The sequence below is a fragment of the Conger conger genome, chromosome 1, assembly GCF_963514075.1.
Source record: "Conger conger chromosome 1, fConCon1.1, whole genome shotgun sequence".
NCBI classification, from domain to species: Eukaryota; Metazoa; Chordata; class Actinopteri; order Anguilliformes; family Congridae; genus Conger; species Conger conger.
The window spans coordinates 79,359,619-79,383,618 of record NC_083760.1 but is presented as its reverse complement, the minus strand read 5'-3'; the positions used below and the strand labels follow the sequence as shown (position 1 = coordinate 79,383,618).

The 24,000-nt window shown below is 47.5% G+C and overlaps 2 protein-coding genes across 2 annotated transcripts in view; both read left to right on the top strand.

Annotated features, from left to right (window-relative positions):
• Positions 1–1,157: 1,157 nt before the first annotated feature.
• On the top strand, positions 1,158–17,584 carry g6fl (g6f-like). Its single transcript, XM_061251131.1, has 13 exons — positions 1,158–1,238; positions 2,087–2,190; positions 2,682–2,696; positions 3,321–3,650; positions 6,128–6,421; positions 7,137–7,172; positions 7,911–8,222; positions 10,411–10,683; positions 15,449–15,589; positions 16,302–16,375; positions 16,771–16,797; positions 17,080–17,126; positions 17,345–17,584. Exons 1-13 carry the CDS (start codon positions 1,225–1,227, stop codon positions 17,364–17,366), a joined length of 1,689 nt encoding a protein of 562 aa, XP_061107115.1. The 5' UTR covers positions 1,158–1,224; the 3' UTR covers positions 17,367–17,584.
• A 1,354-nt stretch (positions 17,585–18,938) lies between these two features.
• abhd16a (abhydrolase domain containing 16A, phospholipase) overlaps positions 18,939–24,000 on the top strand; it is an 18,964-nt gene continuing 13,902 nt past the window's right edge. Inside the window, exons 1-5 of the mRNA XM_061236777.1 lie at positions 18,939–18,959; positions 19,620–19,740; positions 20,132–20,188; positions 20,412–20,478; positions 22,842–22,928. Of these exons, the coding sequence (XP_061092761.1) occupies positions 19,639–19,740; positions 20,132–20,188; positions 20,412–20,478; positions 22,842–22,928 (313 nt within the window). The 5' untranslated portion in view covers positions 18,939–18,959; positions 19,620–19,638. The remainder of the gene's footprint in view (positions 18,960–19,619; positions 19,741–20,131; positions 20,189–20,411; positions 20,479–22,841; positions 22,929–24,000) is intronic.

Genomic DNA, 24,000 nt, shown 5'->3' with positions numbered 1-24,000 from the left:
ACTTTACTGCGCCATCTGTTGCCGAGTTGATGTAGCAACTATGATCATTTTGTCCAGCACACAGCACCACAACCTCGGTTCCTATATTCACTATAGCAGACTGGTCGATCTGTACGGAACTCGATGTCCTATGCGTTTTGTTCGTTTGCTCGTCATTCCTTCGATTTGAAGAGACACTGTGAAACGGACCGCCTACATTTATTCTTTAGAAAAGCTATTCTTCCTTCTCTTTCCCCTGGGATCCGAACATTTATTCCAGCCAGGGATCTATTTTTTCCAAGTTTGGCGCGTCCAGCGCCATATACAAGTCTCTAAGTGCAGTGCAAATCCGGAGATTACGCCATCATCAAACCAACAGCACGCAAGTCCGCTATTAAAGCAAATAGCTGCCACACCACTGCCAGACCCTTGCCAGTGTAAGGTGCCTACATGACAAACAAACCCATCCGCCCCCACTGCACCCACACACGCCCAACACCACGCACATACAAAAATCCAATCTAGCACCTGAAACTCTACACCACGCCACCTGCAGAGTGATGCTCCTGGCCATGATGATGCATTGAATTAGCTCACATGCATCAGATTAATTAAACGAGCTGGGCCACTTTAATGTGATTATTTATCAAGTGGGTTGTGACGCACTCTGAGGCATAATTCTCATTAACTGCTGAACCCCGTTTTCTTTCTTTGAAGTACTCGTCTCTGCCTTGCTCTCCTTCTCCTGTTTTTCCTCCCCAATGTCACTCCTGCTCCGTTGGTTATTGCACCTCCCCCCCTCTCTCTCCAGCCCCCATTACCACAACAGTAAATTAGTGTTGACCTGGTAATAGCACTCAGAGGGGCCAATAATACTGTTAGTTTTAATTAAAGACATTGAATGAGGGTATGTAAAAAAAGGGCTAGGGCTTGGGGGTGTTCCTGCCTGATTCTGGCTAAAATACGGCTCTTATTCCTCCCTCTCACACAATGCTCCCCCGCTCCTGCGCGATCTGGCATTAGGGCCTGTCTGGCTCACTCGCGCCCGTGCTCCAGACCGTTTTCACCTCACGGCTCTGCGCTCACCGAGCACCCTTTCGGCATAATTCAGCGCTGCGCGTATCTGTGACTGGTGGAGGGAGCTCTAGCCCTGCGGTGGTCACTGTGGTTTTTTTCCCCCGCTTTGTGTTTCTTGGAATCTCACACGCGGGGCGCAGCAGTTCTAACCTTGAACACGGCGCTCAGATGGAACTGCCTCGGTAAATATCCCACCGTACGCTTGCACACGGGTGGCACATGAAAATGAGAGCTATTTTCAAGCTGCCCTGGAGGACTGAACTGGGTTCATGTCTGACTCCGGAGTGAATAAATGGTGAAGTTTGCTGTCATGATCTATTTGTGACCTCTATTGGTACACTCTCAGAAATAAAGGCTCGGAAAGTGCCTAGAAAGGTACCAATTCTTGTTGCCTAGGCAGTACTCTATAGGTGCATAAAATTGTACTCCTAGCCAGCAATATATAACTACTTTGTACCTTTTTTGCTTGGAAAATGGACTCATTTGTATGCAAAGAGAACATTACTGTACTGTGAGGGTACATTTGGGAAATTGGATCCTCGATGAACAAAAATGTACCTTCACTGTCACTTTTCTGAGAGTGTAACATGAGTAGTGTTTTGATTTTTTGATTTTTTTTTGGTGAATTTATTCTAATTTTATTTGTCTGCATGGGCTTCAGAAAGTATTCGCTTTTGCCCATCGATCTACGCCCAATAACCCATAATAACAGTGCAAAAACATGTTGAAGTGAGAAAAAATGAACTCTGTCATTTACAGTATTCAGACCCTTTTCTGTGGCACTCCAAATGGTGGTCAGAGGCATCCTGTTTGCTTTAATTATCCTTGAGATGTGTCTAGAACTCCAGAAGAGGTGGCAATTTAGAAATGCACACACCTGTGTATGAAAGGTCCTCTCTGTAGACCTGCGTGATAAAATGATATGTGCGCTGTTTATATTTACTTTGGGGAGGGGGGTGGTTATGGAGAATGCCTTCTCCTTCCTCACACTTCTGAAGGACACAGCATGCTGCGTCCCTTGTCCTCGCAGGTCAGTTACAATCACCCTGAATGTGCCGGCGCGTGGCCCCGCTTACGTCCCAGTGGCCCCGGGAGAGATTATCAGCGCCCCACACATGGCCCTTCTCCAGCGTGGTGAGAAACCTCTTCCTGAAGGCTGTGCTTACTGGCCCTGTCATGTCCCTCTATGGTCAGGTCCTGTGCTTCTCTTGTCAGGAACCGGATATTAAAGAAGCCGTGGTCTAGCCCCAGTGCTGGGAAAGAGATGAAACTGTGTGTGTGTGTGTGTGTGTGCGCGCCTGTGTGCGTATGTGTGTGTGTGTGCATGTGTGTGTGTGCGGGTATGTGTGTGTTCGTGTGTGTGTGCGTATGTGTGTTCGTGCATGTGTGTGCGTGTGTGTGTGTGTGCGTATGTGTGTGCGGGTGTGTGTGCGCGCGTGTGTGCGTATGCGTGCGTGTGCGTATGTGTGTGTGTGTGTGTGTGTGTGAGGGCAGAGAGTGACAGAGAGAACAGAATGTGCATGTGCCAGTTTAGATCAGTGTATTGCCTGTTGCCGCCTGTGCAGTAATGAAGCTCTCCTTTCTCCCTGGTCCTCTGATCATCACCCTGCTCTCTTTCTCCGGAGCCACTTCAGCCGAAGGTACAGGTGATCCTCCAGTAAAGACCGTGATTGTGCTTCTTCAACAGAACTGCCGCATGAGAATTTAGCCGTGCTTTGAGCACTTTGAGTAAATAGAGCTTCATAAACTAGAAAATACGAGACATAATACGATGTGCAATAGAAATCTGATTAAAATAGTAGCCTACAGCATGACTAAGTCTGGTAGAATCCAGGCATATCTAATTAGCCAAGATGCAAGGAGAAATCAGGTTGAATTTACCGAGAATAAAAGCGTGCTTTAGTGGTTCAAGTCAAAAGGGCAGTGTGTGCTATAATTATCACGCTACCATTATGCTAATATTTCCTGACCTGACCTGTTTTACCCACATAGTTTTCATTTAGCTTGTCAGCTTGAGCAACGGTGTTTGGGAAAGTGTTGGCCCAGGACTTGAAAGTTCAGCTCAGTCTAATGTTGTTCTGAAATCACTCTGGGAAAGGAGCTAGTAATGGCTTACCTGGAGCAAACAACAAGCCGCGAGCTTATTGCAGGAGCTCCGGCCGTGTGGTCTTTCAGGATGTTTTATTATATTTCTCTTTATTTATTGGAACATAATTCTGTATATTAAGAGTCCTTTTTTTTTTTTGAATGCGCTCTTTTGTCAGAAGACTGGGATGACGTTGTGGTGACCCAGGCGGACGCGCCGGTCACCTTGGCCTGCTCCGATTGGCCGCTGAAGGGCACGGTGCAGCTGGAGTGGCAGTGGAAGCCTGACGGCCAGGACAGCTGGAGCGTGGTCCTGAAGGCCAGTCACAAGCGGCAGTTCGGGGCCGAGGCCCAGAAGGCGGACGTACGCATGGCGGACCCGCGCTTCCACGCGTCGGGGAACTTCTCCCTCTTCTTCCGGCCGCGCGCGGGCGACGGCGGCCGCTACTGCTGCCTGACGGGGGGGAAGAGGGAGCGTCAGAGGGTCACGCTGCTGGCCATCCTCGCAGGTAGCCCCGTCTCCCCTCCCGCCGCCCCCTGTCACTCACCCTGTCACATCGCCTCTGCCTCGGACGCTACCTTCCGCCGGGGCGTTCGTCACGGCCGGCGGGTGTCACCGGCACCGTGCCCAAGCGCCGCCTCGCTGCTCTCCCCCCCCCCCCCCCCCCTTCTGCGCCCCGGCTTCCGGAAATGTCTCTCCTGTCACATTCGCTTTCGATTTCCCAGCCTAAGTCATCAACAGCTTCACAGCCCCATCCACCAAATATCATACCCTCATTTACACTACATTACAGCATTTAGCAGACACTCTTAGTCAGGGAGACTTAAATAGTTTATAATTGTTTCTTTTTTTTTCTTTTGCACAGTCCATTTTTATATACTGCTGAGTATATTTTTCTCGAGTGTAGCATCTCTGCAGCGTCTCTCCTGGGAGCTGAACCCAGGACCCAGAAGAGTTAATGTACTTGCACCCTTCTCTAACCGTTCCGTTTTGGTGCACAGCCATATGTGAAACTAGGACCGAGGATTGAGATTTATATCACTTTTTTTATTGTCAACTGTTAGTTTTTTGCCATTGCTTTGGCAATACAAAAGTAACATACGGCCATGACAGCATGCATATTTTAGACACACGTACAATGGCTTCATAAAGTATTCAGATGCCTTCACCTTTTGCACACTGTCTTGTGTTGTAGATTTAATGGATAAAATTGGCATTTTTGCCCAAAAATCTACACTAAATCACCCAAAATGACATGAGTCATGAAGTGAAAACGTGTTTTGAGAAATCTTTGCAATTTTATTACAAATCTAAAACTGAAGTCTCATTTACATAAGTATTCAGACTGCGTATATAAAGTCCCACAATTCACACTGCATGTCAGGACAATAACCAAGCCATGAAGTCCAAGGTACTCTCTGTAGACCTCTCATAAAATTGTGGTGAGGCATAGATCAGGGAAAGGGTATAAAAACATTTCTAAAGCTTTGAGTGTTCCCAGGAGCATTGCATAGTGGCCTCAATCATTGTGAAGTGGAAAAAGTTTGGAACCACCAGGACTTCCGAGAGTTGGGTATTTGGCCAGACTGAGTAACCGGGCAAGGAAGGCCTTGGTCAGGGAGGTGACAGAGAACCCATTGGTCCCTCGAACAGAACTTCGGAAGTCCTCTGCAGACCTCAATTAGGCCTTTATGGCTAGACGGAAGCAGCTCTTCGGTAAAAGCCTGTGACAACCTGCTTGGAGGACTCTTTGGGCAGAACTCCAAGCGCTATGTCTGGTGAACACCAGGCACTGCTCATCACCTGGCTAATACCATCCCTACGGTGAAGCATGGTGGTGGCAACATCATGCTATGGGTGTGCTTCTCGCTGGCAGGGACAGAGAGACTGCTCATAATTGAGGAATGGATGAATGCAGCCAAACACAGAGAGGTCCTTTAAGGAAACCTGCTCCACAGTGCACGTGACCTCAGACGGATACGGGTGTGTGAAGCTTGGGTGGAGACTTATCCAAGAAGACTCAAAGCTGTAATTGCTGCCAAAGGGGCTTCTAGAAAATACTGAATTAAGGGTCTCAATACTTACATTTATATGTGTATATATATATATATATATCAGAGATTTCAGTTTTTCTTTTTAATAAATTTGCCAGAATTTGGGTTATTGAGTGTAGATTAATGGGAAAAAATGGCAATTATATCCATCTAAAATTAAATCTACACGATAAAGTATGCAAAAAGTGAAGGGGTCTGGATACTTTCTGAAGCCACTGTACATGCTTATAGATGTTTATACATTGAGCTCCATCTGTCTTGGGACAAAGACATATGGAAACAAAGTTTCCTTGATTTGGCTCTGTAGTTCACAATTTTAGATTGGTGGCCAAACAATTAACATGTGGTTAAAGTGCACATTCTCAGCTATTATTACAGGGTATCACCATGCATCATGTATAAATTACAGCACTTGGTATGCGCAGTCCCCCAGAGCACCATAATGTTTGAGACAAATGGCTTCAAGGGTGTTCCTGATTAGTCAAGTTGAGTTGAGCTCAATATCACGAAAGACCAGGCAGGCCAAGGAAGAACTCTACATCTGATTAACTACGAAGGCTACACTGAAAAATGCGAACCACTAGTTGACAAAAAACAGGACTGGTATACAAATACAAATTGTGGAATGGAGACAAAAAAAAATATGGTTGTGTTCAAAAATGCATACTAAGCATTCTACTTGCACTACATCTCAATGGAAATTTTAGTAGTTGAGTAGTATGGCAGTTTGGAACACAGCCTATGACATATGGAGCTCACTGTATATACACACACACAGGCACATATATACTGTAAATAACCTACTCCAAAGCAGCTTGGATATGAAGTGGTGTAAATGTGTGATAATGCTGGTCATACATTGAGAGGAGGGGGTTGGTCAGGGTCAGGCTCCCTGAGAGTCATCACGGCTGCCCCTTCACCTCTCCTCCAGTGGTGGTCAGCCCCAGCCCTCCCGTCCCGCTGGAGAGCATCCTGCGGCTGTACACAAACGCTCCTCTCTCTGAGGCGGTCTCCGAGGTGGTCTGGCTCTCCCCCAAGGGCCTGTCCCTGCACTCCGAAACCAAGGGCCTGTCCCTGCACTCCGAAACCCTCCCCTCGGGGTCGTCCATCTGCAAGCTGCCCAACTTCCGCAAGGCCGACGAGGGTAACTACACCTGCCAGGTCAGGCCCCGGGGCAAGGCCAGCAGGCACCACTTCCACTTCATCTACAGGATCACTGTCAACGGTGAGATGTTCCCGCCGTCTTATGTCCTGGTCTCTGGGCGGGAGAGAGAGTTAGAAAGCCAGGGGAGCGAGAGAGGGGGGGGAGGGTGAGAGAGGGAGAGAGAGGGGGAGGAGGGCGAGAGAGGGAGAGAGGGAAAGAGAAGGGGAGAGGGAGAGAGGGGGGGTGGAGGGGGAGAGAGTGAGAGGGAGGAGGAGGAGAGAGGGAAAGAGAAGGGGGAGAGGGGGAGAGGAGGGGGAAAGAGGGAGAGAAAGAGAGATGGAGGATTGAAATCATGCAGTGTGGGGCTGAGGGGAGAGGGTGAATGATAAAAAGCAGGAGAGGAAACGCCTGGGAAGGAAGATGAGAAATGCGGAGGTGAGAGAAGTCACGAGGAGAGGAGGGCAGTGTGAGATTGGAGGGTTTGACGGGAGGAATGTGTCAGGCTCGTGGAAAAAAAGACAAGGCTGTTAAATCGGAAAGTGTTTCAGCCTCCCGCTCTTTACAAATGGGACGGTTTCACTTCAGGTCACTCAGACGCTGAGGCTCGCTTCACTGAGGCTTCTCCTCTGCTCTCAAATTTACACCATCTGTAATCCACAGTCAATTCCCTTGCTTTTCGGGAGTCACTGAAACATTTCACAGTGTGTTTTACTCATTTGGTGTTCACCTTGTTCCAGGTCCGCTATTATGATTCATTTATATTTGTGTCTCTCCCTTATCTGTCTCTATCCCCTAGATTACAAGAGAGCAAAATTCACAGACCCCGGGAATAGTGAGTGAATCCCTGCAATAACACACACTGTTCATATACCGTGGATCAAAAAAACAACGCCCCGACCACAACTGCCTTATTTAAGACACAAAGGAAAGAGGATTCAGGAATGTGATAATATGTGGTTCCTTCAGCATTCTCTCCCGAGGTACGCAGATATGCGATGGATAACAACAAATTGTTTGTAATACAAGAATTTGCAATTAAATGAAGATGCCAGGGTCATTTTGCATCAAATTCAGTTGCATTTTCATGCGCTGTCAGAAACCTTTATTTGTATTTGTTATTTAATAGTACGACATTTTTAAAGAGAAAAACCTTGAGGGTTCCGAGGTACGCACGGTGCATAGTCTGCACACAGGTGCGTAGTCTGCATACTGGTGCGTAGTCCACACATAGGTGTGTGGTCTGCACACAGGTGCATAGTCCACACACAGGTGAGTGGTCTGCATACAGGTGCATAGTCCACACAGAGGGGCATAGTCTGCACACAGGTGCATAGTCTGCACACAGGTGCGTAGTCTGCATACAGGTGCGTAGTCCACACACAGGTGAGTGGTCTGCACACAGGTGCGTAGTCTGCATACAGGTGCATGGTCTGCACACAGGTGCGTAGTCTGCACACAGGTGCGTCCCTGGGGACAGAATTCTATATATGCCACTGACGTTTTTCTTCTTCGTCATCCTCAACAACTCCTCCTCTCCTGTTGACCGTCTCCCCGGGCCCCTCCGTCGCAGGACTCCCCACGAACTCCACCGCCTGCGTCCACGGAACCCCGGTCCCCATTTCCTGCCCGCGTTCCGGGGACTACGTCGTTCTGTACCGGCAGCCTCCCGCCAACGCACAGCAGCAGATCTTCTCCTACGACCGCTGGAGGCGCATCAGAGAGGTGCGCACCAAGGCGCGCCTCCGCCTGGACGCCTCGGCGGATTCGGGGCACTTCCTCTTCCTGCTGGAGGCCGAGCTGCAGGACGGCGGCGTGTACCGCTGTGAGGTGTTCCTCAACGACAACGTCTTCGTCCAGGGCACCGGCCTGAGCGTGCTGAAGGGTAGGGAGCCTGAGTGTGCTGAGGGGTAGGGAGCCTGAGCGTGCTGAAGGGTAGGGAGCCTGAGTGTGCTGAAGGGTAGGGAGCCTGAGCGTGCTGAAGGGTAGGGAGCCTGAGTGTGCTGAAGGGTAGGGAGCCTGAGTGTGTTGAAGGGTAGGGAGCCGGCCTGAGTGTGCTGAAGGGTAGGGAGCCGGCCTGAGTGTGCTGAAGGGTAGGGAGCCGGCCTGAGCGTGCTGAAGGGTAGGGAGCCTGAGTGTGTTGAAGGGTAGGGAGCCGGCCTGAGTGTGCTGAAGGGTAGGGAGCCGGCCTGAGTGTGCTGAAGGGTAGGGAGCCTGAGCGTGCTGAGGGGTAGGGAGCCTGAGCGTGCTGAAGGGTAGGGAGCCTGAGTGTGCTGAGGGGTAGGGAGCCTGAGTGTGCTGAAGGGGTAGGGAGCCTGAGTGTGCTGAGGGGTAGGGAGCCTGAGTGTGCTGAAGGATAGGGAGCCTGAGCGTGCTGAGGGGTAGGGAGCCTGAGTGTGCTGAAGGGGTAGGGAGCCTGAGTGTGCTGAAGGATAGGGCACCGCCCTGAGTGTGCTGAGGGTAGGGAGCCTGAACGTGCTGAGGGGTAGGGAGCCTGAGCGTGCTGAAGGGTAGGGAGCCTGAGTGTGCTGAAGGGTAGGGAGCCTGAGCGTGCTGAGGGGTAGGGAGCCTGAGCGTGCTGAGGGGTAGGGAGCCTGAGCGTGCTGAAGGGTAGGGAGCCTGAGTGTGCTGAAGGGTAGGGAGCCTGAGTGTGCTAAGGGGTAGGGAGCCTGGGCGTGCTGAAGGGTAGGGAGCCGGCCTGAGCGTGCTGAAGGGTAGGGAGCCGGCCTGAGTGTGCTGAGGGGTAGGGAGCCGGCCTGAGTGTGCTGAAGGGTAGGGAGCCGGCCTGAGTGTGCTGAAGGGTAGGGAGCCTGAGCGTGCTGAAGGGTAGGGAGCCGGCCTGAACGTGCTGAGGGGTAGGGAGCCAGCCTGAGCGTGCTGAGGGGTAGGGAGCCAGCCTGAGTGTGCTGAGGGTAGGGAGCCTGAGCGTGCTGAAGGGTAGGGAGCCTGACCGTGCTGAAGGGTAGGGAGCCTGAGCGTGCTGAAGGGTAGGGAGCCTGAGTGTGCTGAAGGGTAGGGAGCCTGAGTGTGCTGAGGGGTAGGGAGCCTGAGTGTGCTGAAGGGTAGGGAGCCGGCCTGAGTGTGCTGAGGGGTAGGGAGCCGGCCTGAGTGTGCTGAGGGGTAGGGAGCCTGAGTGTGCTGAAGGGTAGGGAGCCTGACCGTGCTGATGGGTAGGGAGCCACCCTGACCGTGCTGAGGGGTAGGGAGCCTGAGCGTGCTGAAGGGTAGGGAGCCAGCCTGAGTGTGCTGAAGGGTAGGGAGCCTGAGTGTGCTGAAGGGTAGGGAGCCTGAGTGTGCTGAGGGGTAGGGAGCCTGAGCGTGCTGAGGGGTAGGGAGCCGCCCGCGGGGAACCCGTGCTCCGTAGCTGCCCCCGTCCCCGACTGAAGGCTTTAATAAGCGTCCCCCCCTCCCCTCCGCCATCCATCACTGCTGACCGGGCGGCGCCCGCCCATCCGTCACTGTCTCCCCCCGCTCCGAGGGCCATCAGATCCCCTAAAATAACATATATTTTTATAGCCTCATTAGGAAAGCCCTAATGTGAAATTATGCCTCATCCTTTAGATTCTGCGGGGGCCTTATCAAAGCTGCTGCATTATTGAACTGTTGAGTCCAATTATCCCCCCTCTTACTCTTATCTGCCCCCCCCCCCCCCCCCACGGCCCATTGGGTGGGGGCATTCGTCACAGTTAGGGAGCGACCCCCGTGTGAATCTCAACTGGTGAATGACAATCTTCTCTCTCTATCTCTCTCTCTGTCTGTCTCTCTATCTCTGTCTCTCTATGTCTGTCTCTCTCTCTGTCTGTCTCTCTATCTCTGTCTCTCTCTATGTCTGTATCTCTCTTGCATTTCTCTTACTCTTTCTCTCTCCCTCTCTCTCTCCATTGCTCTCTCTTGCTTTTTATGTCTCTCTCTATGTCTGTCTCTCTTTCTCTTTCTTTCTATGTCTGTCACTATGTCTGTCTCACACTCTCTCTCTCACACACACTATGTCTGTCTCTCCCTCTCTCTCTGTCTCTCTCTCACACACTCTCTCCCTCTCTCCCTCTCTCTCTGTCTCTCTCTCTCTCACACAGTCTCCTCTAAGTCCAAGGACTCGAAGCTGACCCTGCTGTGCCAGTACTCGTTCCGGCCACAGGTGAGAGAGGTGACCTGGACCCACCAGAACCAGAGCCACAGCCGCAAGCTGCTGTGGACCACCACGGAGCCGGGCCGTCTCCAAACGGTGGTGCCCCTGGGGCCCCAGGCGGCCGGGAACTACACCTGCACCCTGGAGCTGAAGAACGACCTGGTGGTCAGAGCCGTGCACACCGTGCCACCAAAGCGCCCTGCAACACCGCCCCCTACTGGTGAGAGGCACGCACAGCAGCACACGCATTAACCAGCAGCACACGCCGTCCTACCCCTGACTCACAATGCTCACGTTTTCCCTCATTCTTCTTCTCTACATTATGCATGTAATCCATTACATCCAAGCCATTTAGAATGGTGTATTCATAAATCATACATAAGTTGGTTACAAAACTTGATTGAGCAATCCCTCCATTTTTATGACAGTAAATGTCATCTACACCAGCCGATTCTGTCGGACCTTCTGGGGCACGTTGCGTGGGAGCGCAGCGAGAGCAGTACCTGCCATTAGCAATGCAAACACATGTACCGCCATACATGCGTACCGCATGCGCGTGCGTTGCCTCCTGCCTCGGTCTGAGCGTACGGCTATCCCCACCGGGTCTGATGTAGCGGGGCTGGTGTGCTAAACGCACTCCATCACTCAGCCAGTGCCCGGCCCCTGTAGGTAATGTCAGGTCCCTGCTTCGGGTCCCTGTGTCGAGTCCCTGGGTTGAGAAGTGTAATGTCCCCGTACGCCTTGTACCTCTCTCCAGCTCCAGTGCTCTGAGGCACAGGTCGGCTTCAGGTCAGCAGGTAATTGCCAACTCACTTACACACAGTGTGCAGGCAAGCAGGCCAGAGATGTCACTTATAGTGAATGCACCATCGGGGAAACATATAAATAGATGTAGTGAGTCTCTGTGTGTGTGTGTGCGTGTGTGTGTGTGCGTGTGTGCGTGCGTGTGTGTGTATGTGTGAGAGTGTGTGTGTGTGTGCATGTGCGTGTGTGTGCGTGTGTGTGCGTGTGCGTGCATCTGTGTGTGAATGTGCGTGTTGTTTAATGTAGGTTTTGTAGTCTGAAGGCCCGAAGGGTGCTTGAAGGTTAGTCCCACAGATGAGGTGTGTTTGAGGAGCGCAGCAGACGGCAGAGTGGAGAGTAATGCATATTGTATTTCTCTTCAGCCGGGAAAGGATGTTTTCTGAAAGTAATGTCCTCACGGACAGGGGTTATAAAAAAGGAGCTGCCTGATATGTGAGTTAATAAAAAACACGTCGAGGGCAGGCGGTGGAAGTTTCCCAGATTACTTTCGGCTGTGGCGTCAGTAACAGACACGCGGCGACCGAGGAGCATTTGTCACCGCGAGCTTGACCAAGCACGTCCGAGCCGAGACTCGCGGGGATTAAACAAAATGGAGTGTGGAGGCGCATTATCTCCTCGCCCCGTGGACACTCTTAATAAGATTTCTGCACATTACACATTGTCCATGCAGAAGGAAATTAGATGAAGCACCTTGTTGAAGGATATAACCGCGGTGCCATGCCAGGTGAGACTGACTCTATCTATCGTCATTACAGCCCCGGTTAGCCTCAACCGCTGCGGTCAAGCATAGCCCTGTGGAAAAAACCCCCAAAATTCTATCAATCTCAACAAGTATTTCAGTCCAACATTTGGACTTAACGTATCATTTCTACATTTGTGCTGAGCAAGACAAAAGGATTGCCAAAGCGGTAAGACCCATTTCATGATTTGCCAATGGGGTGAGAAAATTTCACTTGTCGAGCAAACAGTAACTTAAAACAGGCTAATATCTTCTACCTGAGAGAAACTTTTGGGTACACTTTTTTTTTTGCAGTGCACCCAACATTTAGTTTCAGCACTGAAAAAGTTTTCAGCGAAAGCAACTTGCAGAATGTGCCTTTAACACAGTTATGAAACAACCACTAGAGCTACAGATAAGCAAGTCTACAATCAAATCAGTGTCATCGTGGAGAAGCATCACAGAGACCTGCGAAAGAAAGTCTGTCTTAGCAACCGTTTTAGTCATGTAATGGCGCTTAAAATCTTTTTTTCCTCCTAAGTAGAAAATAATTTCTTGTTTTAAGTTACTGTTTGCTTGACAGGTGAAATTTTCTTACCCCGTTGGCAAATGTCGAAATTTGTCTTAATCTCACCTCATTGTCTGTATTTTTGTCTTATTTAGCAAAAAGGTAACACAATATATGTGTGGTCCCACCTCAGCTGGTGTGTGGTGAGCATTCTGGTGCAAAATGGCTGCCGTTGCATCACCCAGGTGGGTGCTGCACATTGGTGGTGGTTGAGCCAAGTTTCCCTCACATCGCTGTAACTGCTAGGAATTGTTATTATAATTAATGAAATAAAATTGCTAGTGTAAACCTAAAACGGGCTTATTGAGGTGGACATATGGTTTTTGCAGTGTGGAACAGAGTAGGCCTCAGTCTTAGCCTTGGTTCCTGTTAGCTGCTTGCATCCCAGCAGCTGCTTCCCCACGGAAGGGTTCTGCTCATGCGGTCGATCCGATCAAAACAGACGGATTCCGATGGGTCCATTAACACTCAGAGAAATTTAAAGGGAATTGCGACCTTGGGATAGAAAGCAGATGGGGCCCCCGTCAGCCAGTGGCAGTGGTCCAGTCTTTTAGGCACAAGATTTAAGGGTTCCTGGCTCGGCTCCTGATGAAACTTGGAGAGGGGTGCCAGGATGTCTTTGGTGTACAATTAAGTCAGACGTGCAGTGCGAGTTATTACTTTAAAGTCAGAGCTTTGCATAGTAGAATCTACAAGGGCCCAAACACAGCACTCTGGGGTACACCGTCATTGATTTCATAAACAGACAATTGGCAAGGATAGAAAACAGCCAGTGATAACTCCACAATTCCTGTACATCAGATGCCATTAAAAGTTTTAAATAAGTTAGCTGCAGAGAATTGGCTTCACTACTGTGGACTCCTGTCTGATCTCGGTAGCAATTAATTGCATTCACTAGGAGTCTGAGAATTCATGACAAATGCATACTAGCCACACGTTCAGAGCTTATGGATTACATGGAGACTCTTAATTTAGCTGCCGGTTGGTGATATATTTATTTATCATCTCGGGAAGGGAAGAGGATACTGAAAGTCATTCAGAAGATAAGCAGGTAAAAACCATTATATTGATGAAATATGCGGCTACTATCTTGAAAAAGACAGGAGCAATCATCATTATTTAATCGTGAAACCATTCATATGCTGTGATGGGGTAGAAATTTGGGAAGGCATGCTCGTATGGATAATCAAGATGTTCCACTGAGGAGGATTGATGCTAATGTGAAAATCTGAAAATGACACCTTGCTCATTCAGATATCTCATTCTGTAAAGCACAACGTCTGTGCCATCACATCTGAAAAAAAGCGCAGAATAAGAAACCATGATCTATTTGGTCTATTTGTTTCAGTGATGCTTTAACTCACCAAAAAGTCTTTCGGAAGACAACAAAATAACTGTTGGATTCAATTGGGCCTCAAGATTAAGATATAAGCAAAGCATGTGATTGGAAAGTTCTGAACTGAAACAAACACCACTGGTAATTGAAAGCACGGGAGTTCTCGAACTCTAACTGGGAATGTTTAGCCCTGCTCTTCAAAAGGCTAAGGGCAAATGTGGATTAAGGGTAATATAAGTTGATGCCTAAATTAAATATTTATAGGATATGTAAGTGGGGTCATTGTGTCAGGTGCAGGGTTCATGTGGGAAAATACTGTTTCCCATCTGGTTCTGTTTGAAATTAAATGTAAGTGGTTTATGCAGCGCTGAGCTCCATCATCTTGCGTGTCTTTTTGCATGATCACCGTGGGCATTATTATTACTCGGGCACTACTACAAATCACGCGTCGGGCACATACGGTGGGACAAGTGTAATGGCACAGGCGTCGTGCTTCAGTGCATTCAATTATCACAATTTCACCGCGTAAACCTGGCATGTTGAACACAGCGGGTCGGCAAAGGAGCGGCCTCTCATGCAGCAATCCCATTAGAACTCAGAGCGCGCTTGGCCCAATCAATCAGCCCAGACCCTTTCTTCCTGCACAATCGCATCCTTCAAGAAATTGTGTTGCAGCAAATCGGGCAACGATGGGTGGAAAGTTGAAGCTCTCAAACAGTTATGTAATGACATCTGAGGAGGTGAGAGAAATCTCCCGGAAATCAATTTCGCAGCCTTTCTTCGCTTCGCGAGTCTCACAGGTGCATCCTAACAGCTCAGCTGCGAAGCGCGAAAGCTAGCGGCGGCGCTGTCTCCCTGAGCACTGACGGGGATAGCTCAATTAGGCTATCCTAGCTCTGCACTGCTGCTTATTCGGGGCAGATTTGACTGGCTACCTGAGGAATTCACCTGAGGATCATATCACCACCCTGACATTTTCTCCTTTCCCACAAGCTCTTGCGCCCAACAGAGCGGCTGTTTGCATGCGTTTAGCCACCCAACTGGATGCAAATCCAGAATGCCCTCTGGAGCCAAACGGGCTGTAAATCGTGTCTGGTTCTATACACAGCCTGCGGTTCAGCTACAGTCGGACAGAGAAATCCTTTCTTTTCTAGGGGATTTGTTCTCTGCGTGTACAGTAGTTTGTCTTGGGCTGTTTCATTTTTACAGCCGTTTTTATCTGTCGTGTCTGCAGCTGCAGGTGAGTTGACGGAGGATTTGATTGAACGCCGAGAACGGGGATGTTTTGCTGAGAGGGCCCAGCGTCAGTCTGCAGGATATAAAACAGATGTGCGGCTGGGATTGTCAGATTGATTCATGCACATCATTATCCTCAAGCACACCCTCGTGAATGAAGAACCCTGAGGTTCCCAGTTGCAGATCTGTGCTGCTCTCTGCTGGCCAATTATATGTAGGCCGACTGTAATCTTGTAGTTGGGATGTCCTTTTAGTACATCTTAAATGTTCCCTGTTTTTCTTTTCTTTTTTTCTTTATCTCGTATGTATCTATTTCTTAATAGTTCCAGTAAACACCAGCTCCTCCTCTCCCTCCCTCCTCACCCCTCTTTCGGGTTTGGGGGTCCTGTTGCCCTTGGCTGTCGTGGCTGTCGTGACTGTCGGTGTGTTGCTATGGAAACGTGGATATCATAACACTCGCCCTGGTAAGTGTACCCACCTCCTTCCTCAAAATCTCCTTTGTCTCCCTCTCTCTCGTCGTCCATTTTGGGGTCAGCGCCAGCATGGATGTCGACAAATTGTGACACTATTCATGATAAACCTGGTGTGTGGTCAGTGTATGCGCTCACTGAGCACTTTATTAGGTAGACCTGTGCACCAGCTTGTTAATGCAAATGTTTAATCAGCCAATCACGTGGCAGCAACTAAACTCATAAAAGCATACAGACATGTTCAAGAAGTTCAGCTGTTTTCAGATCAAATATCATAATTGGGAAGACATGTGAAATGTGATCTAAGTGACTTTGACAGTGGAATGATTGTTGGTGCCAGACAGGGTGGTTTGAGTATCTCAGAAACGGCTGATCTACTTGGATTTCCACACACAACAGTCTCTAGAGTTTGCAGAGAATGGTGAGAAAAACAAAAACCATCCAGTGAGAAGCAGTTCTGTGCGCAGAAGCACGTTGTTAATGAGAAAGATCAGTGGAGAAGGGCCAGACTTGTCAAAGCTGACAGGAAGGTCACAGTAAGGCAAGTAACCAGGCATTACAACAGTGGTATGCGGAAAAGCATCTCTGAACACGCAATGCGTCAAACCTCTTAAGTGGATAGGCCCCAGCAGCAGAAGACTAATAAGTCTAATACCTAATAAAGTGCTCACTGAGTGTATGTCACCTGCCCTCTGTCCTGTTTAAGGTGTGGAGCAGTCTCTGTCCCACCACTCTGGAGAAGTGGAGAATGTGTATGAAAACCCAGAAGACCTGCGACAGGTGAGGAACGCACGTGCATTTCTGTTCATATGACTGCAATATGCAATATTTCTCTCTGGGTTCAATTCCATTCTGATTCCTGCATTGGCTTGGCAGAGATCATATATCTGTGTTTGCCAAACAATGGGCAGGGCTCACAATTCCAGATATGAGTCCTCGCATATAACTGCAAATCCAAATTCAGACAATGAACCAATAAATATGCAACTCTAAATAAAAAATACTGAAAGCTGGATTTCCTGCCTGGAGTAAAAATGTGTTTATTGAATCTCTCTCTGTCTCTCTCCTCTCTCCTCACTATCTCTTCTCTCTCTCTCCTCTCCCTCTTTTATCTCTCTGCGTGGTGCTGTGTGTCTTTACAACCTCTCCTCTTCCTCCTCCCTCCCACCCCGCAGAGCACTGGGCAGAGTTCAGTGTATATGGTGAGTTTATATCCTCCGGCTTTGCCCCCGCGCTGATAGAGACAGCCTCGCGGTTAAGCGGACGGACAGACGGACTTTGCTCTGCTGGACTTCGGCAGATAAGAGCCCACGGGGCCAACATCCCCCAGCTCTCTAACGTCAAAGTCACGCCGTCAGTCTTAACGGAGAGGCTGTATACATTAGCAATATTAACAGATCAATCCCATCGTCACGCCTTCCGCAAGCCCTAATAAATCAGCGCTCACCCACCGTGTATCTCTCTCCCGCCCCCCCCTCCCTCAGGACCTGAAGCCCACCAGCGACGACGACGTCTATAAGGAGCTGGATAGGTAAGGATCAAAGCGCCGCGTGAGACTCGACATCCCGCGCCTTTTCCCGCCACCGTTCGCTGTCGCCCGTCGTCAGCTCTATCACCCGCCTTATCGAACGGGCTGCTGTCACAGCTGTGAAACATGTCTCTGAATTACCGCCGCTGCACCTTTACCCCGGACCGCGGCCGCCGGCTGGCTGCCGCTGCCGGGTAAAAATAAATGTTCTCTCGTTTCAGATATGAGCAGTGCCCTTGCTGACCGGCTGAGCCGTCACCTACCACTTGAAAGATATCAGTCCTCTCCAGCATGCTACTGTAAAATTAGTTTCTACTGCTTTTTCCTATATTTTTCTTGCTTGTATATTTAATTATTGCAAGGATAAATACTTCTACTGCATAAAATACCACACACATCTGGGAGTATGCACCTTGGGACTGTGGAACATTACAGTTAATTAAAAGTACTATTTTAAGTCAGACTGTGACCTGTGAATATTTTGTCTGTGATTAGTGTGTTTGTTCAAAGAGTTGACTTGATGTAGTTTAGTTTAGCAAGTCCATTATGAATGAGTTTGAATAGTTATTACATTACTTTACATTATTGGCATCTTATCCAGAGCGACGTACAGTTGATTAGACTTAAACAGGAGACAATCCTCCCCTGGAGCAATGCAGGGTTAAGGGCCTTGCTCAAGGGCCTAACGGCTGTGCGGATCTTATTGTGGCTACACCGGGATTAGAGCCACCGACCTTGCGGGTCCCAGTCATTTACCTTAACCACTACGCTACAGGCCGCCCCTAGTTATCTGCTTGCTATGATTTAAATCATCTAGCCAAATCAGCTGATGTAGTGACATTCTTGCATTGCATATTCTATCTTTTTCTGTGCCTGAAAATGAAAAATTTATAACCAGCTGGATTATTCACATCTTTAAAAAACTAATAAACCAAATACCTAATTTGTCATTTTCTTGGAGAAAGGAATCTGTCACAAACAGTTGTTGTTAGCCAGGCAAATGTCTGAACTGAAAATATCAGTCAATAATGCATGATAAATATTAAACTACCACATTTTTTATATAAAGCTATAATATAGCATTGTTATTTATAATACATCAGCTTCAATGCAGAAATGTACATCACACGCGGTAACCTATACACAGTGAAGTCCATAAATATTTGGACAGTGGTACAATTTCCATTCTTTTGGCTCTTTGCTCCAGCACATTGTATTTGAAATGTCACTATGTGAGTTCAATGGGAAGTTGCCGTTAATTGTATGGTATTTACATACATATCAGGTGATTTCCGTAGGAATTACATCCCTTTTTATACATTGCCATATATGAGGCTGAGCAATAAGAAAAAAACAAACATAGGTCAAAAAATTTGCTTACCAAAACAAAGTGTTTGGAACATCCTTAAGAGAGCGCTGGTTTGGAGTCATTGCCTTACTGTGGGATGAAGCACAGTCCAATGAGTTTGGAGGCATTTGATTGCACTTTAAAAGATAAGATTCTGTACACTTCTGTACACTTCAAAATGTACTCCACTGCTGCTAACGGCAGTTGCATTATCAATGGAGACAGGTGAGCAAGCATCTGTGGCAGCCATACATGCATCTGTCCACCAGACCCTTTTCCAGAACTCTGCAGGCTCTTTTAGGTACTACTTAGCAAACTGTAACCTGACTTTGTTGTTTTTGCAGCTGATTTTGGAGTGGTTTGCATTTTGCAGTGTAGCTCCCGTGGTTCTATTTGTGAAGTCTTTCTCCGGAGAGTTGTCACCGACACACCCACGTCTGCCTCGAGTGCCTCTGATCTGCTGGACAGGTGTTTGGGGGTTCATTATGGTGAGAATTGTTCTGTCATCAACTGTCGAGGTACTCCTTGGTCTTTCCAACCGCATTGCAATTACTGGGCACACTAGTGCTTAATGATGTTCCAAACAGTTTATTTTGGTAAGCCTATTGTTTTCCCTATGCCTCTGACTGTTCTTGTCTTATTTCTTCTAATAGCTTCCTTCACTTTCGTTTAAACAACTCTCGTCCTCATGTTGACAAATGCCAATGACAGGTTCTTAATGCAATCAAAGACCTAGAATCAAGACTAGATACTGAATTCTTTCTTATACCTGCACCAAGGAAGCAATTGAATATGCCAGAGTAATCAGTAACAGCTAAGGAGTCTATTCTATTCCATTACTTTTGGTCCCCTGAAATGGGGGGGGGGGGGGATTTGTGACAAATGTATGCATGTGTCACAAATACCCAACGTAGGAAATAAATACATACATAAATAAATAATCATTTTTTTTAAAAACAGTTTTGAACTAGACGGGATTATCTTTTGACAAATTTACGTTCTAATATTTTAAGCATACTTGAAGATAAAAGCACCATTTTATAAACATCATTCGCATTGGACCGAGACCGCTGTTCAGAAACTGATTCCAGCCATCCCAACGCGGCTCATTTCCGGATGAAAACGCATTCCCTCTTGGGCTTCCGTAGCTTCTAACCTCCGAGAAGAATGGCCGGTTGGATATGGTTTCGTTGTCTTTTTGGGCCCAATCTACACCGAATTCATCGCCCACCGGACCAGAGCAGACCTGAAGCCCGAACCGGGAGGAGGGTGAGTGCAAGGATTAACATGGGCGAGTGTGTGTGAGTGACTGGCAGCCAACGATAGAGACAATCTGTTTCGCTAGAGAGGGCATTATTGGCTGGTCGCTGCCTAGTACGCTGGCTACTGCGGAAGTCAGTTCTGTTATTGAATGTGAATCGGGCTGTCAAACTGAATGTCAGGGGTGTGTGATTAAAGGAATTTTCCTGCGTATCGGAACATTTAAATATTACATCTAATTTCGGGGGAATTAAGCAATCATTACAGTTGAGGGGACAACTAGCCTAGGTATGCACTGCGAAAATATGCCCGCATAATTTAGCGCTAGCTATTTCTCTAATCACAAATTGCTCCTGCGCTTCCGTTCAATTTACGTTTTCTTTCTCTCTCATGCTAACAGGGATGGCCATACCAGCCCAAGAGTCTTGAGAAACACACCGACAGCATCCTGGGATGGGTCAGTGGTCCTGGCTGCAGAATAGCACCGGACGAATTGCACGCTCCAACAACATTCAAATCGTGCATACTTCAAAATGTCAAAACGCTTTACAGTTCCCTCAGAAACTAGTCTCGACTATAGACGGATTAATAGAAGGCTTCGGCGTTGCATAATCATATTGAGTGTGTATAGCACAGCCGGTCGATGTTGTGACGTCGTTTGTGTTGCTGTTGTGTTGCAGGCTTCGGCTCTCTGGTCGATCTCGTACTACAGTTCCCCGCTGTTACTGTGCTACCTCTACAGGAAAGGTACGGCGACCACTCCCTGTGTTGTTTTGATCTGATTGTCTGCGACAGTCATTCTGTCAGTTCTCCGACTGAACACCTTGCGCTGTTTGGTTACATCAGTGGCTTCAAATGGCTTCAAAACTGTGGGTCGGGAACTGATGCAGATAGAGATGGTTAGCATTTAAATACCTGCTTATATATGAGCACCATCATGCAGTGGACAGTGGCATGTCTTTTACATTTTGGTTCTATACTCTAGCATTTCAGTGAAAGGATACAATGAGGTTGAAGTGCAGACTGTGAGCTTTAATTGGAGGGTACTTTCATTCGGATGAACCGTTTAGAAATTCTACAAGTATCTGTAGAATTGTCTTCACAGATGTGTTTTGTTAGGCAGGTGTGTTCATTTGTATTGTTAGTGAATGCAGAAGAGAGCTGTTGATGTCTAGTCTTTGCAATCGCCTCTGGAGCTGTCATGAGGCTCAGAAATGAAAATGAATCAATCAGTTTGGTTCATTATTAACAAGGAAAAACAACTGGTGAAGTAAATTATGGCAAAAGAATCAGTCGACCGAGGACGACCACTGTAGCCCACCCTGACAACGGCCCAGCAGATCAAAAAAACTCTCCTGGATGCAGGTGTAGATGTGTCTACCATATGTAGAAGACTACACCAGCAGGACTGCTGTGGGTAAACTACAAGATACAAACCACTGATAAGCCGGAAGAACAGAAAGGCGAGATTACTGTTTGCTGAAAAGCACCTACTGGAGCCCCACGAGTTCTGGAACACAGTCTTGTGGACAGATGGGAAAAAGATTTAACATGTACTAGAGTGATGGAAAGAGCAAAGTGTGGAGAGAAAAAAAGGAAATGCCCCCCATGATCCAAAGTGTGATGGCTTGGGCCCGTATGGCTGCTGCTGGAACGGGATCACTTGTCTCCATCGATGATATGAGTGCGGACAGAAGTACAACAATGAAATCTGAAGGCTACAGAAATGTTTTATTTGCACTTCAACATGCAACAAGAAGATGAGCTGAAACACTGCTTGAGCAACAAAGGGGTTTTTTGACGGCCAAAAAGTGGAAAATCCTTTACTGGCCGACTCAATCACCAGATCCGAATCCAATTGAACATGCATTTTACATGCTGAAGAGACTGAAGGAAGAAAGTTCCTGAAACAAGCACAAACTAGCATAGATTCCATTCACATTCTTACTAGTTATATTAAACACTGCAGCTATTACATGCATAACACAGCGTATGCTTGCTGTTGTTTTCCATGAATTCAAATATATATATCTATGTGTGTGTGTGTATATATATATATATATATATATATATATATATATATATATATATATATATATATATATAGCAAATACACTCAACAAGCACTTTATTAGGTATTTGTTAGACTTATTTTTCTACTGTTGTAACCTGTCCACTTATGATGCATTGTGTGCTCAGAGATGCTCTTCTGCATACCACTGTTGTAATGTGTGGTTATTTGCGTTAATGTCACTTCCCCGTCAGCTTTGACCAGTATGGCCATTCTCATCTGACATCTCTCATTAACAAGGCATTTCTGTCTGCAGAACTGCTGCTCACTGGATTTCTTTTTCTTTTTTTGCACCATTCTTGCCAAACTCTAGAGACTAGTGTGCGTGAAAATCCCAGGAGATCAGTAATTTCTGGGATACTCAAACCACCCTGTCTGCCACCAACAATCATTCCACGGTCAAAGTCACTTAGTTCACCTTTTTTTCCCCCATTCTGACAGTTGATGTGAACATTAACTGAAGCTCCTGACCCACATCTACATGATGGTATGCATTGCACTGCTGCCCCACAATTGGCTGATTAGTTAATGGCATGAATAAGTAGGTGTAATAAAGTAAAGTAAATAAAGTGCTCGGTGAGTGTGTGTGTACTTTGGCTACGTTTTAAAGAGGGGTGGATGGTAGACTGTGTACATGCACCTTCAGTATGCCGTGAGCACAGAAAATCTTCAGGGTAGAAAAACACTTTAAGCCAAGTGCAGTTTTTCAGCTGCTGTGATTTTAGGCCTGTCTATTGATTGCAGGGCGCCACACTGCAGTCGTACCCTCGGGCATGTGGCTTTTGCTTGCTATTTCTGTAAATATTCAGTGCTATAAATGGGCTCCATATGAAGCAAAAGCCACCAGAGGTATTCCAGATAAATGCTCAGCAAATCAATACTGTGATAATACTCTTAAAGTTTATAGTCTTGCTAAGTCTGTCAGTGGGCAGCAGCGTGTCTGGTCAAGATATTTTTTATTTCCTGTTTCACGTGTGTTATATTACTCTCTTGTGCGTGATGTGTTCTTATGAGCAGTGTCGCATGTTGTGTTGTTTAGGGTACATCTGCAACACCAAGCTGATCCCGGTCAGTCAGTATGTGGGTACGGTGCTGGTCTGCCTGCTGGGAATTGCTTGCTTGAGAGGTGAGTCTGTGCAACCTTTTGGTAAGACTTTCAATATTGACCAGGAGTGCGTACGTATCCAAGAGTCGGCCTTAGCAGGAACGTGTTTGTATCTTGGTTGAGACAACATGACCTCAAAACAGCTTTCCCGGGTAGATTTGGTAAGATATTTTGCAGTCAGAACTGAAGGCATCTTTTAAGCCCTCTTTTGGAACTCTAAAATGGAATGTATGTATGTATGCAAATGCATGTATTGTAGTCTTGTTGTATGTAGTCTTTGGACAGTTTTGATTGACAAAAGAAAACCTTTGGATTAATGGGTCTGGGTCATGTCCTCTTTGTGCATTGTGTTCAATGGGTCTACTGTTGATGGAGATTGTGCTATGTCCAGTTGGTCATCTGCTGATGGAGTCAAATCAACTTGTACATCATCAATGGCATTTGGCAGATGCTCTTATCCAGAGCGAAGTACAGTTGATTAGACTGAGCAGGAGACAATCCTCTCCTGGAACAATGCAGGGTTAAGGGCCTTGCTCAAGGGCCCAACGGCTGTGTGGATCTTATTGAGGCTACACCAGGGATCGAACCACTGACCTTGTGGGTCCCAGTCATGTACCTTTACCACTATGCTACAGGCTGCCCCCAACTTGTATTCATAAACTACACTACATAAACCTCATATTCATCAAAGTGGTTAAGGTACATGACTGGGTTCAGCGGTTCGATCCCCGGTGTAGCCACAATAAGATCCGCACATCCGTTGGGCCCTTGAGCAAGGCCCTTAACCCTGCATTGCTCCAGGGTAGGATTGTCTCCTGCTTAGTCTAATCAACTGTCTGGCAAATGCCATTAATATAAAGGAACAGGAGCAAAGGAGGTCAGAGATGTAAAGAGGTGCCAACTAAAACAAGTAATAAAACCGTAAAATCGTAGAGAAATGTGTTCCTCCTTTCAAGTGCCTGCCAGCAGCATTCTGAACTAGCTGCAGGTGAGACAGGGATGAGTGACTTACTCAAAATCAAACATTTCGGCATTTGACTTGGTAAATGATGAAAGTGGCCCTAGGCAGCCAGATATATTGCTTACGTCTTAC